The following is a 17121-nucleotide window of genomic DNA, read 5'->3' on the forward strand; positions in this document are numbered from 1 at the left end:
TGTGTGTGTGTGTGTGTGTATATATATATATATATATATATATATATATATATATAACTATATATATATACATACAGTAGCTGCAGAGGCAAAACCAGAGAGAGAGAGAGAGAGGGAGGGAAGGAGAGAGAAAGAGAAAGAAAGAGAGAGAGATGAAGTTGAAGTGGGATTTCAACTATGAAACTTCCAGAATAATGTGGAGAATGAGAAAGCAGACAATATACAGCATGCTGGCAGCAGAAAGAAAACAACAAATTTAAAGAAACGCTCTATATTTTACTTTTTTTTTGAAAAATTGATTTTTCGTTCTCCCACCTCCCTCTCTTTTTCTCTTTTTTCACTTTCTGTCTGTCTGTCTGTCACTTCAGCCCTTGCCACTTTTCACTTTCTACCATTTAGAATTAAACATTCTCGAAATATTTTTGAGACAAGATTCCACAATATCTCATATTTGTCAAAATAAATAAATAAATAATATAATTAAATAAATAAAGTAAAAACACACACACACACACACAAAATAAAAAAAAAATGCAAGAAAGAAAACAGAAAAGATTTCAGCACTACAAAGACATTATTTAAGAAAAGTGTAAGTTGTGAATGCATTGAACACAAACGCAGTTACTTTGTGCACACAGTCACATACATATACTTATTGTACATGCATTTGTGAATGTGTGTGTTTTCAGGAATAATTATATAGACGGAGAAAGATACAGAGAAGGAAAGAAAAAAGAGAAGGCAGACAGAATAGAGACATACTGAAGTGGATGGGGAAACTGATAAGGTGACAGACAAAAAGACTAAGAAAAGAATGTGTGTGACATGTGGTGCATAATGAGATGAGAGAGAGAGAGTGTGTGTGTGTGTGTGTGTGTGTGTGTGTTTATAATTTGTGAACTGAAGGAGGAAGAGGATGGGTGTGTGTATGTGTGTGTGTGTGTGTGTGTGTATATGGGTGTGTGTATGTGTGTGTATGATTTGAAAGATGGGAGAAAGAGAGACAGTGTGTGCGTGCATTTATGAATGTGTTTAAGACAGAAGAGAGAGAGAAAGGATGAAAAGAAAGGGCATGCTTATGGTGGATGAGATAATAGAGAATGAATGAAAGAGAGAGACAGAGAGAAGGAGAGAGAGTGAGGGAGAGATTGAGAGAGAGGGAGAGAGAGAAAGAATGTGTGTGTGTGTGTGTAGGGGAGTGTGTATGTGAATGATCTCATCAGTAAGATTCACTCGCCCACTAAACCAAGTAGTCCGTTACTAATAAAGTACTATAAGGACGGTAACACAACAGAAACGATGCTATCATATTGATTACAATTTACCAAGAGAATAACAAACACATTGATAACAAAAACACAAACATCCTGAAGAAGATGTGGGGTCAGGTAAGTGTGGGGTGGAGAGAGAGAGAGTGAGAGAAAGAAATGAAAACAAACAAGGACTTTTCACACAAAACTAAACCGAGCAGGAGGCAGTGACAAAGATTTTTAAACTATTAAAAGAAAAAAAAAAAAACATGATAGAAATCTATGTGTTAATATGAATACAATAGAAACAAATGAAATAGCTAAACCAGCAAAAAATGAACATGGTGACAATGATGTTGATGAATGGATAATTTGAGTATTTTTTTCTTTTGATTTTTAGCACCCAAAGTATTGTAATGATTTATATCATTAACTAATGGTATATTAGCTGAAATAACGTGTATGTATAGAAGGCAACAGCAGAGGAATGACTTGCCAAACGAGGGCTACCAATGCACTATTGCTATATAGATGCAGTGCCTGCTGCAGGCAGCTGGAGAGAAGGCGACAGATAACAGTAGCAGCGGTATAGAAAAGACGAAGGAAGATGGAACAGCAGTTAGCTGTCCAGTTGACCGCCCTGTGTTGGTGTTGTTATGTTTCCACTGAGAGTAGATGTTTGCAGGTGATGCAACGAGAGGCAAATCAATGACATACTTTTGGAGTATTCAGCAAGCACCTACCTGCGAGCCAATTATATTCCACGACGCTTTAGATTTTGCAGAAGCACTTATCAGTTTTCAACTGCAACATATTAAACATTCAAACACTATATGGCTCTCTTCAAAGAATTGATGCCTAAGCTTGTCTTAAGATTCTTTCAAATAGTAAAATTTCAACAGATTTAAAAATTTAAAGTCACGGTGACCTAGGTTTTCATAGCAATATCTATTTTTAATGTTTTTTATTTCTCTCTCTCTCTCTTTCTCTCACTTTCTCTCTCTCTCTCTCCCTCACTCTCACTCCTCCTCCTCCTACCCTTCCCATTGCCTTTTCTCTTTTTGTGTACAGCGAAATTTTAAATATCAGCATGTAGATAATGAAAGGTTTAAAGGAGCTGCACATATATTTAATTACTGGCAATGTATCTCAGTCGTACTTCATACAGCCTCTCTTGCATTTTTCATTTTTTTAAAAATTTCACATATTTTATATTATTTATAAATTATTACTATTTATATTTATACAAAACATAAATATTTTTTTCTCATTTTGTTTGTTTATATTTATTGTATATTTACATTTATATATAGTAAATGTGTGTATGTTACACACATGCACACACACACACACAAATATATATACATACACATATATATATGTGTGTGTGTGTGTGTGTGTGTGTGTGTATGTATTTATATATACATATGTGTGTGTGTGTGTGTGTGTGTGTGGAGGGAAAAAGACAGAGAGAGCTAAATAACTATATAGTTAGAAAGATAGGCAAACAGACAAATAGATAGGTATATATATAAATATATATCGAGAGAGAGAGAGAGAGAGAGAGGGGGGGGAAGAGAGAGAGAGAGGGAAGAGAGTGAGAGAGAGAAAGAGCTAAACAGAAAGATAGATAGATGGATATAATTCTTTGTTAAAATCATCAATAAATCTGGACAGTGACAGTACATTTTGGCTGTTATTAGATTTCTTGCAAGGTCATTGTGACCCAACAACTATTTGAATTAGACAAATAGGAATAAATTAAAATATATCAGCTATTTTAAAAGGAAATGAATTTTCCCTATTTCTTCGAAGATGTTTACTGATAAATTTTTTCTTGGTTTATTTATTTGTTTTAAAATTCACTGTGGGTGTGCAAGGTAGTCGGGGAAAGAGGTGTGTGCATGAGATTTTACTAATAAATCAAAAAACCCATTTATTTTCTGAGGGACTTTGTATCAGACGATATAAACATTAAGTTATATATTTTAAAACAGAATGTTATTATGCCTGCAGAAACACCAATACCCATCCAACAATCAATCTACACATTTATTTCTTTATATGAAATTGTTTGCATAAAAAAAAGGAGAGAGAGAGAGAGAGGGAGAGAGAGAGAGAGAGAGAGAGAGAGAAAGAGAATAGCAATCTTCTTTCATCAATGAATAAATAAGTTAAAGCCACATTTTATATGAGGGGAGATGGAATCTGGATTAACATCAAAAATAAGATCAAATTTAACTCTAAACAACAACAACAACAATAATTGTTTTCAAGATTGGCACAAGGCATAATAATAACTGTTTCTAATATAGACACAAGGCCTGAGACTGGGGATGGGAGTAAGTCAATTAAATCAACTCCAGTATTTGTCTGATATCTTAACTTATTGATCTTAGAGGGATGAAAGGCAAAGTCGACCTGAGTGGGATTTGAACTTAGAACATAATGAGCCAAAACAAATGCTTAGCAAATGCTGCTAAGCATTTGAGAAAATGCTTTAGCAATTCTGCCAATCCAGCACCCTAGGTAATAATGACAATAATAATGACAATTTCTTTCATCAGCATGATTCAAGTTAAAAGAGAAGCCACAATTTATGCTTTACACAAGAGCATTAAGAGCTATCATGGAGCAGTGTGATAGTAAGGATGCTAATGAAGTAAATGATAAAGCTCTAGTTGGAAATCAACCCTGTCACAGAAGCGATTTGTCCAGAACATACCAACTATAACATGGCACCAGTTATAAATAACAATAAGGATGAACAGTTTGAACATTGGCACAAGGTTAAGCATGTTTAAAAAGGAGCTATTGCTGAATGAACTAACTCAATTGTTTGACTAGTATTTACTTTATTAAACCCAGAAGGATGAAAAACAAAACTAAATCCATTGTGGGTTTGAATGTAGAAGGAGAAATTAAATATTGTACGGCATTTAGTGAAGCACTCAACAGTTTCTATAAACACCTTCACCACCTTGATAATAATAATGATGAATGAAATTCCTTTAGCCGTGTCTTGGTGGCTATTGAGCTCTCTTTAATTCTGTTATGCCAAGAACTTAGCAACCTTTCTAGAAGAGAAAATGCACCAGTACAATCTGTAAAGTGGTAGGTGATAGGAAAGTGATCCAGCTCTTACAAACTGAGCCAAATGAGAGAGACAAGCACCAGTCTAAGAAACAACGTGAAGCATGATGAACCATCTAACTCATCCCAGCACAGTAAGCAGACACAAACATGATGATGATGAAAAGGATGAGGATTTCTCATGCATGAGACTAGTTGTGGTTAAGCACTATGTCACCTTGATTGCACAGCCCTGTGATCAAGAGTACAGTGCCCAATGTCCTCTAAGATACAGAAGAAAGAGTGTGATTATGAGGGAAATTTGGTGGCTATTTGTAAACATTTGTGTGATCATGTAAAGGCTTTCATTGGTTTGTTATGAGTAGCTTTTGTAAGATGTTTAGTTCACAGATTTGACATCAGATACTTTTTTTAAGTTTCAGAAGAATAAAAAATTAAGTCAACCACAGTAAAATTTTAATAAAATGTAATGATGTTGCCATACAATCTGATAGATATTCTTACTGACGTTCAAATGGGTATTAAAGTTGCAGAGTTTAAGTGGAAACAAATATCTCGAGTCATCTGTAATTGGAAGATTCTGATTCAGATGATGGTTAAGAATTATAAGATGGTGGTGTGCTCGGTTGCTCTTTTTGGGTCTAACTTATTGGTTGGCAGCTTTGAAAGAACAAACAGATATTGTAAGTCAAGAAAATGCAAATGCTCCAATGTGTGCCGGGGTTGACTACATTAAGCTATGTCATGAATGAAAATGCACTGAGAGCCATGGAAGTAGAACTTGTTATTCATAAAATGAGTGAGGTGATCTGAGCTGCAACTGGTATAGGGAAATGAGATGCTGTGCAGAACAATTGCTATCCTTAAGAATCAACCCAAATGACTAGCAGCTTTTAAAGATGGCCAAAGAAATGGTAGATGGATTAACTGCAAACATATATGCAATAAGTCAACATCTCTTCGAGATGTCCTTAACCAGGCCAAATAAAAGAGAGCATAACAAAACAAACTCAATGAATGTATTTCTGGAATAATATAGAGGATTTGATTGAAACTGATAATAAGCAGATTGAATGGCACCAAAGCAGTACATAACTAAGTTATAACAAAAGCAGGATAAAAACCCTACTCAACAGAAATTATAATAAAATAACAATATAAAAAACAGCTGTAAATATACATATAATATGCCACTTTTTCCTGAAAATTAATTCCTCACTTTTGCCTGAGGCAAAAAATCTTGGAGGAGAGGTATATAGTTGATCAAATAAACCAATGCATTCCTGGTGCTTATTTTATCAAATTTAGATGAATGAAAGACAATATCATATCAACCCTGACGAAATTTGAAATCAGAACACAGCATTATACAACAAAATATTGGATAAGCATTTAGATTGATATAAAGTCTATAATAAGGTTGCAAATGTATAATTGATTGACTGAAACTGTTACAGTTATTTTATCAAGGTAAACTTATCCTTAACCAAAACAATAACCCTTTCTATTATAGTAGTGGTTCTCAAAGTGGGAGGTATTCCCCTCCTCCCCCCAGGGCAGTGGAAAGTTCCAAGGGGATGTTGAAGACAAGTAGAGCAATAATGGGGTAGCGATTGATGTAAAAACAACAAAATAATGGGTTCATTAGGATAAGTTTATTTGTGAAATACAGTTGCTTTGAATTTGCTTCAGAAAGAGGTCTATGTTTGAGATGATTAGTTGAGGTGGGGAAGCTAGGAATGTGGCCTGGGTGTCAAGTTTGGGAACCACTGTACTATAGGCACAGGGCCTGAAATTTTAGGGGAGGAGGCTAGTCGATTACATTGATCCCTGTGCTTAACTGGTACTTATTTTATTGACACCCAAAAGTACGAAAGGTAAAGTTGACCTCAATAGAATTTGAACTCAAATGCTGCTAAGCATTTTGCCTGGAACAATAATGATTCTACCAGCTCACTGCCTACGTTAGCCATAGTAATTAATATGGTTTAATATTTCACATTGGTAATATAAATTTTTATTCAGATTACACTAATTTCAAAAGATTTATATGAAATTTATTTTAATTTATGAAACAGAACAAAATCAAAATGAGAGGTATAAAGGAAAAAGTCAAAATTAAAATGAACACACACGTACATATTGCTTAACAAATGCGTTGGATAAAGTATATCCCCTTCAAACTGATTAAATTAACACAAGAAAATAATATAAGGAATAATAATTTAATGTATTTAATGAAAACAAATACTGAACAAGAATATGAAAGCTAAGTGATAAGATTAATTAAACAAGATCTGCAGCTTTGTAAAATTTTATATATAATTACACACACACACACACATACACGCACAGTACATATTTATCAACTTTTACAAGGAAAAGATTCACAATGACTTTGAAGTTTCAACTTGTTCAAATATATATGTATTTGTGCATGTCTCTTCCAACCCATGCCAACATGAAAAGGCAGAAGTAAGAATGATTTTGTGTACACATGAAATCATCCTCAACAACACCATTTTTACTACTGCTTTTTTCATGTTGGCATGGACTGAAAGAGACTTCTTGAAGCAGTATTCTATGGTCTATGGTTGGATGCCAATCCTAATGCCACCCCTTAATGGCTTTGAAATATGGTACTTCACCAGTTTTCACATGTCAAAACCATGGAACTACAGGATATATTTTGTATGTGGGACGTAAACAACCATCTCCAATTCTCAAGCTGTGTAAATATGAAAACTTGTGAAGACAAGCATATAAACACACACACACACACACACACACATTTATGCATGATGAACTTTCATACGTTTTCTTTTTGATAAATTTAACTCATAAGACATTGGTTACTCCAGTAGGATGGAACTTGAAACCATGTGATTGTGAAGCAACTTTCTTAGCCACAACCATGCCTATGGCTATATATTTGTGCATGTGTGTGCGTGTGTGTATACACATATGTGTGTAAATGCCAACACTCATCATGAAACGTAAAACAGCTATCACTAAAGAAGAATATATACTAATGAAACATCTATGCCTTCAAAGTCTCTATATTTTGAACCTTTTTCATTAGATTCATTTTGTTTAATCATCTGATGAGAATGTCTTCAATTTTTACATAGTAGCAGTTAGCAAGGGCCATGAGGAGGGGCATGTATAGGACATTATTCCCCACCAGAATATGGGATGCATGACCAAATGACATCAAGAAATAATCACAAACTTCAAAATGAAAACCTTTCTTTTCATCAACTCTCTCTCTCTCTCTCTCTCTCTCTCTCTGTCCCATCTCTCACTCTCTCACATGTACACATGTGCAATATATATATAAATGAAATGAAAATAAGATTAAAGAGATGACTTAAAATGGCCAGTGGCATTTATTTAAACACCATACAAGGTAAATTATTAATTTATTGAAACTACCTCTGTTACTATGGACAGTGGTAAATCACTTAGTGGTAGTTGGGATCAAGCGTCAAGAATTCTCCAAAATCAGTATACCATTAAAAAAACGACAGTTTAATGCCTGGAGATAAGAAATCATCAATAGATATGTGTTTCTACCTCAATTGGTGCCTCAGCATAACAGATTACACTTAGACACAGGCCAAAAAGAATAAAACACATTTATAACTAAGGTAATTTGCATAAATAAAATGGAAATGAGCTAAGAGAAATAACTCTAAGTGGTCAGTAGCTTCAGGAAGACCAAAGAAAAGCTAACATCACACTACTTTATCCATCAAATATCAAAGAGACTGCAGTAACTCTGACGGCAGTAGCATGGCCTAATAAAAGTCAAGAAGCTAGAATGAGTTTAAAACTATAAACTCAAATACACATACAGACCTATGTATTTGTTCGGCTGATTAAAAACATATGTTCCAACATTATAAGGAAAAACTTTAAAATTGCCATGATTTATTATTATTAATGAAAATAAATGGTTACAGACTATAACTTTTTTTATTTATTTAATCGGTTTTTGAGAGACACTTAAAATAGGATTAGAAATAGACAGAATGAGTAGATAGGCATAAAATATGAAAGCAAAGTTGGGGGGATACATAAAGTCAACATGCAGGAAACATGGAAAGGAAATCTATAAAGTTTATTTTGCATAGAAGATTTTACTGAATGGAATGACGCTGCTGAATAAATGAAACTCTGAATAGCTTCAAGAAAAAAAAAAACATTAAAGCAAGAACAATATGTTATCTACAATAACAGCTGTTATAGAATTCTTGAAATGTAACACTGGTCATATGTTGGAAAATACTTATGGTATAAATTTAAAGTAAAGAATTTCCTTTAATAGTTTTACATATGGCTATGCCATCCTTTTTGTAGGTATGTTGACTGAAAATTAAAGACTGCAAACTTATTGCCAAACGGTTTGAATTTTACTTCATTGATTCACACTGTTAGAATGAAAAAGGACCATAAAAACCTTCAGAGGTTTTTGCTACAGATGTGCTTATCACTATTTTAAAAGAAATCTATATTACATTGCTTTATTCTATGTTTGTAATGCCTAAACTATGGAATAAATTTGGTGACATAATCTTATTACACACATAACCATTTTATTGTTTGTAAGTCATTTGACTGATCAAGTAAGAGAAGAAATTGAGCGCATAATCTATTGTGGATATAACATTTAAATTGTTTAAATAATTCAAATTGTTCCTAAGACAATTGACAGATAAATAAATATTTTGAATTAGTATAATTCATCTATATTACTGATATAGATATTTTTTTTTAGAATTTACAATTCAGTGTAGCAGCTACAGTAGTTTGCTCAATAGGACTATGCATTTAAGCTTAACTATATGAACTTTTTTCTGGTATGAAAATAAGACAATAGTATTTACTATAAAGATTTGTTAATGCTTTACCCACATAATCGTACCATTTCAGAATATTATAGAGAGAGTATATCTGATTTCTTGGTTAAGGTTGCTTATATCTTGACATAAAAAAAAAATCAAAATAATAAATAACAATACTTAATATAAAAGAGGTGATGACTGTATACAAAAGAATATAATTTTCAAAGATATTCTCTCCTATGACTCTGCACTAACTATAAAAATCTCAATAATGAACTACTACAGAAAAAATTCACTTTCAAAAGAAATTATGCATTTCATGAGCTCCATAAACTCTCAACAATCATACATTTTTCAAAAGAACCATGGACTTTTCATGGGTATTGTTAGTTATTATCATTATCAAGGAAATAGTAGAGTCCTAGTCTGAAAGCTTTACATTATTTTAGTTTAAATCCAATAGGGGCTAATTTGGTTTTTTATCTCTCTAGACAAAATAAATATCAAGTGTCCTGAGATTGATTCAACTAACTAAACTCCTACACATAAATTTGTGTCTTGTCAATGCAGAAATTATTATCAATATATGCTGATTGAATGGAACTACAAACAATTCAAACCAAAGGAACATTATCCATTTAGTTATATAAGAGTATAGAAACAATATTATACCAGTGTGTGATGACTTGTATTTCTCTAAAAGTTGGAACACTCAACCAACTACTTTCTAAAAGTTACCTTAAGAAATAAACCTATTCAGATATTATAAATTTGTGCCATATGTATACAGCAAGTAAACAAATGATGTGTTCAACATTGTTTTTTTTTTTTTTTTTTGGCTTTCTTAAATATAATAAGCTCTCTTGCAAGAGAAATCTTGAATGCTAAGCGAACAAACAACTCTACAATATAAATCTATTGGTCAAAGGATAAAACTGCAGGAGCAAAATACTTTGTTTAAATCAGGTCATAACAGCTTTCACCTAAAAATCTTTTTGTTTATTGACAATCTAGAATTTAAAAGCATAACAAAAAACAAGGATTTACTGAAATTCTAATTTAAGTAATTATCATTATTTATGAAATCTTTTTTTTAAATGACTGTCAAATTTGGAAAACTTTAGTGTTTGGTTGAAAAAGAAATAGGTCTTGTGCACAGTTAGTACAGGGATTCTGTTTCATTTCTAATTTTATATATGTGTGTGTGTGTGTGTGTGTGTGTGTGTGTGTGTGTGTGTATGGATGTGTCTGTAAACTAGATGGCACTAACTCTGCCTTTGCCCCTTTCAGAATGATTGCATGTCAATGAGGATACATTGCAGGCAACCAGTCATTGTGGTAGTGTCATTCATCATCCTATAACAAGAACAATGCAATGATAGGAAACTTCCATCACCAGCACAATTTCTATCCTTATATATGGTGTCGGTATCAGATTGTAGTTGATGTTGGATTTAAGTAAGATAATAGAGGGTTATTCAGTTCATAAGAAAATACACAGTAATAAGTCCTTACCCCAATGTGGTATACTGGGTGATCGAGGGGCGGTACCTCCACGTTTGTGAGGGGGAGAATCCATCTTCTGGGTGGCAGAGGCAGGGCGAATGTCAGGATACCCAGTATGCCATGGCACTTCCCCTACAACAAAAAGAATGTGGTGAAAGTAAATCAGGTTGTTCTCAAATTTATCCTCAAGAAAGATCACTTTTGTTAAATAATTAAAATATTCAACAATATTTTACAGAAGGCCATGCTGTTAAATAGATACGGTTACTTTAGAATTAATGGCTCCAAATAGCAAATACAAGGCGCATATGAATATGTGTGTGTGTGTATGTATGTGTGATTGCCTGATTGATAATTAGTAAAGTCTGGTTATGTAGAACATTTGTAATAATGCAAATATGAAGGAATGGAATAGAATTTTAAAAATAAATATTAGCTACTATTTAAAAAGTTTTAAAAAAGAGAAAAAGGAAAATGTAAAAAAATGAAGAATAAAAGACAAATATGGAAGAAGCCAACTTCTTCCATATTTGACTTTTATACAGGTTCTTCAATTTGTCACAAAATATTACTGATGCAAGAGCATGAGAATATTCTTTTCTACTCTAGGCCTGAAATTTTTGGAGAGGGGCCAGTCGATTAGATTGACTCGAGTATGCAAGTGGCACTTAATTTATTGACCCCAAAAGCATGAAAGGCAAAGTTAACCTTGATGGAATTTGAACTCAGAATGTAAAGACACACGAAATACTGCTAAGCATTTTGCCCAGCGTGCTAACATTTCTGCCAGCTTACTGTCTTAATGTATGAGAATATTGACTAAGTGAGGTAAAGAATTATTGCTGTTTAGTATTCTTCAGAACACAAAGTATGCTTTCTTTAGCCACTGTAACAACAGTTCTTATTGCTATCTTCATCTTTACTTACCTTTACCATTATCGCAACTAATAATCACTGTTATCATCATCATTCTCACCAATCAAGGCAGTGAGCTGGCAGAATCATTAGCACATTGGATGAAATGCTAAGTGGTATTTTGCCTGCTGCAATGTTCTGAGTTCAAATTCTGCAGAGGTTGAGTTTGCCTTTCATCCTTTCGGGGTCGATAAATTAAGTACCAGTTGAGTAGGGGGGGGGGTCGATGCAATCGACTTACCCCCTCCCTCAAATTTCAGGCCATGTGCCTATAGTAGAAAGGATTATTCTCACTAATCCCCTCTGCTTCAGCTACTCTCAGTTGTTTCTCCCTTGTAATGAATTTTCTTGTATCCTGCTTCTTTTTTACCTCCACCTTTTTTTTTTAGACCTGTGCTGCAAATATTACACCTATAGTTGATTCTGTGTTTCACTCAATGTATCTGAACTCTTATTCATCAGCAAATGATCCCTACCTAAGAACTAGAAAAAAACAAAAAAACCTCACTGGTTCAAAAACACCTGTCTTTCAGTTTCTTTATTTTTCTCAAGTTGAGTGTCCTTTGTCATTACTATGCTAGTATATATGAACACACACACAAGATGAATAAGCAGAGAAAGTATAGTGCTAGATAGAATGCCATATACTACTTATTCTGGCACTGCTGAGGTCAACTTGCCTTTTGTCCTTCAGAGGAGGAGGTGGTAACTATAGTACCAGACAAACATGGGGGTTGATTCTTCTTCACTTTCTGTTCTATAATTGGCTATGTTGCACAAAAGAGAGATGGATTAAATGAAGGGCTAGCAACCTCTTCTTACAGAAAAGCTAACAGGCTACTGAAATCACTCAAGAATGGCCTGAAATTTAAGGAGAGGAGGTTTGTCAATAATACCAACCCAAGCACTCCATAGGTACTTATTTCACTGAATCCCAAAAGAAGGAAGGCAAAGTTGACCTTGGTGGAATTTGAACTCAAACATAAAGACGGATAAAATGCTGTTTAGGATTTTATCCAGTGTGCTAATGATTCTGCCAGCTTGCCACCTTGAATGTAATGTTAATAATAATAATAATAACAATGATAATAGTAATGATAATAGTAATGAATGTGTTTGAACATGTGTGTGTATGTGTGCATATGCATGCATGTGTGTGTTTATGTAACACAACAATAACAAAGGTCTGCACAATGTATATCATAATCATTATTATCATTTAACATCCACATGTATATATATATATATATATATATATATATATATATACACACACATATACAGATTTACATCTCTCTCTCCCTCTCTCTCTCTCATATATATGTGTGTGTGTGTGTGTGTGTAAAACATGCACAAATGTGTTTACATATATGTATATACATACATACATATATATATATATATATATATATATATATATATACAGTAAATACATATGCCTCATATCACTATTATAGGTAAAGAAAAAGTGCAAGATGGAGTCAGAAAGATAGGGGAATATTTTGAGATAATGAAAAAAGATTCCATATTACAGCATACACCATCAAGTAGCAAATGTAACTTAGAAAAATGAAAATAATGCAAAACATTTCTGTATATCAAATATGAACTATATAACCTGAATTTGTACAATGATAAAAAGTCTTTGCATATATTATAGGTATAATAATTAACATGATAACATGGAGTAGCTAATCCAAATTATTAGCAGAATGACAGCACTAGAAAAATGCACAGATATACTGCATATACTTTTTTATGAGCTGGTACATATTTTTTTGTGAGATGGAATGCTTATTTAATTAACACAAAATCAGATGGTTTGTTGTATAATACCCTTGCTGCTGTTTTTAATATTAAAGTTTTTGTTGCTTTTTCTTTTTAATTGACTGAGCTTTTAGAAATAGGTGTTAAATTTAGTGTTTATTTAGTTTCATGTCTGTGTGCTCTGAGTGCAAATCTTACCAGAAATAATTTAATCTAATATCATCACTTCAGTGCTGATAATACAAATAACTGTAATACAATGGCATTGATTGAATTCTTTTTCTCTTGAAAGAAAACTGAATTCTCTTTCTCAAAGGAGAAATAAAGTGCATTGTACTTGAAAATGATCATTAGTAGGATATTTTTTTTATTCAAATCAAGCTTATTATTAGTTTTTTTTTTTGTGTTGCAACCAGGATTTTTTTTCAAAGACGGAAAGGCAGTACACATCTTTAGATCATGCCATATAGTTTTCACTGCAGTTTTGATTACAATTTATTTACTCCCTACAGATATTCAAATTCATTCAAATACAATAAACTCAGGTTAGATACAGGTTTATCCAATAAAATACCCATGCATTAGACACATTGATATTAAGATATCACAATTTTTAAGTTCAAACTAAGCTGTGGGTACTATAGTAAAATTAAAAGAGTTTAAAAAAAAACCCAGTTAATTGTTCAAGTAGCAACCAGATTTTATATTGATTAACTGTGTTTATGGATTAAAGTAAGATTTAAAAGTTCTGCACAGTTTGTTGCAATATTGTATTTTAGACAATAATTGTATCAATGCAAAAAATAAGAAATTAGTTATAACAAAGAAAACTTCTGTGACCAGTTTTGTGAAGGTAAATAACGCCTAATTAAGGATGGTTCCATTAAACTGGGAAACTATGTTTAGATCTCATCTCATTGTTTGCAGCCTTCTAATTGTCACCAATTGCTTTACTGTTTCTACCATGCTGTAACTAAAATTACTTTCCCCAATTATCGTTATCAGTAATTAAATTCTATTCCAGCAAGTATGAGAAGAAAACTTTGCCTTAAAGAATACATGCTTACTACTTTATTTTAACTGGTTTATAAGAAACCAGTTGAAGAAGTGGTATTTCACTTTATGCTGAGAAATGAAAAAGACAGCCATATGGACCATTTGATAAAAAGGAAAGTAGTTTTGATATTAATTAAAGGTTATGCTTTCATATGTCTAGAGCCTGTAAACATTGGAAAGCTTATATTTAATTAACATTAATGATTTAATACTTCAGTACATATTCAAAGGCTGGGAACCAAGCGAAGAGAGAATGATTGGATTGAAGAGGTAAACTGGTAGATGAAATTAGGAAAACAAAATTCTGTCCCAAGGCTACAAATTGTTTTGAAATAAAGAGGATGCAACGACACAAACATAAAAATATGACTTAATATAATTCAAACTCTAAGCTTGGATTAGTCTGTACATTTAGTCAGTTAAGCGCAAGAGAATCAAAAATTTACTGAAGTTTATCTAGAAAGCAAGATGGCCAAATTTTGAATGAGGGCATGATGTACAAACAAAAATATAATTTTAGTAGAGTGAATGAAAAATGAAATTTAACATGCTCCTTGGTTCTGATTGGCTATTTCAAGCATAAACTTGGGATCAAGATAATTTCACAAAAAGTCCAAGGTCTAAAGAAACAAACACATAAAGCAATTTAGCTATGAGAGGATATTCAGTAGCCTAATCTAAAAATTATTGTTTGACCTAAAGTCAACCATGATTGATCAAAAGCATTCTAGCCATGACCATCCTGTCTTTCCAGCAGTCAAACTGTATCTAGGACTAAAGTAGACAATTTAGTCCTAGATACAGTATGACTGTGGAAACTAAATAGGAAGAGAAGAAATTTAGTCTAGGGTAACACTGATACTCTCTACATAGTAAAACAAATACAAAGGACATACTTGGCTATGAGTAAGCTCTTACACCTAGCATTCATTGACTTGAGAGGACCTTTGACAGAGTTCTATGCTCTGGAGTCTGGTGAGTGTAAAGAAAACTACTATGAAAACTTAGAGGTTGAAAAATAGCTTGTGGGCGTTGTGCAAGCTATGGGTAGAGCCATTATCGGCCCAATGAACATTAGCAATGTGTTCCCCATAGTGTGTCTATCAGGGCTTGATTTTTAGTCTTCCCATTTATTATTGCCTTCCAAGCCATAATAGTGGAGTTTAAGATCAGCTGCCATGGGAATTCATTTATGCTAATTCTTATAGGTAAATCTGTCAAAAATTTACAGAAGGAACTGGAAATTTGGAAGCAAAATCCAAGAGGCTTAAAAGTATATCTAGCAAAGATTGAAGTTTTAAATAGCAGGAAAGAAAGCACAACAATTCTATATGATGTGACTAGTGTAAATTACAAATGCACAAGAGGTATAGTGACCTCAAAGGCAAGTTGAGAAGGAAGGTAGCAAAGAAGGAAATCTGCTGTGTAGCAGAATCACAGGAGTAGTTAGCAGTAAGAGAGAATGTGAAATATATTCAAGTGCTCAGAAAGCTCCCGAGGAGTGAATAGTTTTGTAACCTACATAACTCAATTAGCTGTAGAAGTGGATTCTGTCAATGAAAGAACAAATTGGTGAAAATTAAAGCCATTAACTCTGCTAGCAAAAAAGTTTCTCTCACTGATTAAAGGATAGGTTGTTTGGTGCTTATGTATGAAGTGTGCTGCATAGTATCAAGACATGGGTCTTGAATGCAAGGGATTTGAAAAAGCTGGAAAGAACTGAGTTAGCATCATATTCTACTGGGTTTGTAACGTTAGCGTGCATGAACAATGGAACTCAAATGAATTTGAGAGAATGATTGAATATACGAGGAACCAAATGCAGTGTGAAGGAGAAAATAATATGCTAGTATAGGCAAGTTGTGTGTCAGGAGGATGTTACATATTAAGAAAAGTGAGGAGCTGCAAAAGACAGGCTGAACCTTATGTTATATTAAGGGCCATGACAAGTGTGTCAAAAACTGTTCTGGAGAACACTTGACTAACCTGCACAAGCATGGTAAAACAGGGTTAAAAATGATGATGGTGATGGAGGATGCTATACTAACACTTGGATCTGTCTTGTCTGTTATGTTCACATGATGTCTGCCACCATCCCTCTTTGTTACTACTTTCCACCTATTGGTTACTCTCTCATATATCACTCATTCTCCACCCTATATCTTTTTTTTTTTACTTTATGTTCCTTCCACCATGTTGCTTCTATGTAAAGGTAAGCCACATATTATATTCAGTTCTGACCCCTTTAAAACACCCATCTTTATTATATCACTCCCCACTCTCTCTTAGTTTTGATACTAGCTTTTCCATCTTCCATAGAAACCATGCCAAATAAATGGAATGTACCAGCAAGATGTATTCCTTGACCCATTTAAGAGAACAATAACACTGAATACAAACTGGTTTGAACTGTTATGATCTGTCCAACCTTTGCCAACAGGGAATATATATATATATATATATATATATATATATATATATATAGTAATCTCTCGCCATATCATAGTTCACCTATCATGGATTTTCTGGCTAATATATGTAAATTTATATTACAGACTCTTCAGAATATTGTGGGTTTCTGTGGCTGAGAGGTATTTATATTTTTTTAGATTTTAATTATTTCTGTGGGAGATTTTGGAATGTAACACCTGTGTTAGTCGAGGGATTACTGTGTGTGTGGGGGGGGG

General features: G+C 33.3%; 1 protein-coding gene across 16 annotated transcripts in view; it reads right to left on the reverse strand.

Moving 5' to 3' along the window:
• Positions 1–17121, reverse strand: part of LOC106881143 (zinc finger protein rotund) — a 431625-nt gene that overhangs the window by 92859 nt on the left and 321645 nt on the right. For 10 of the 16 annotated variants that reach the window (XM_052966235.1, XM_052966239.1, XM_052966238.1 and 7 more), the window contains one exon: positions 10706–10831. The exons of 2 other annotated variants lie outside the window; for them this stretch is intronic. In XM_052966235.1, coding sequence (XP_052822195.1) covers positions 10706–10831 — 126 coding nt within the window. The remainder of the gene's footprint in view (positions 1–10705; positions 10832–17121) is intronic. 4 more of the 16 variants (XM_052966234.1, XM_052966243.1, XM_052966246.1 and 1 more) reach the window with 1 other exon arrangement.

The sequence above is a fragment of the Octopus bimaculoides genome, chromosome 3 (genome assembly GCF_001194135.2).
Source record: "Octopus bimaculoides isolate UCB-OBI-ISO-001 chromosome 3, ASM119413v2, whole genome shotgun sequence".
Lineage (NCBI taxonomy): Eukaryota > Metazoa > Mollusca > Cephalopoda > Octopoda > Octopodidae > Octopus > Octopus bimaculoides.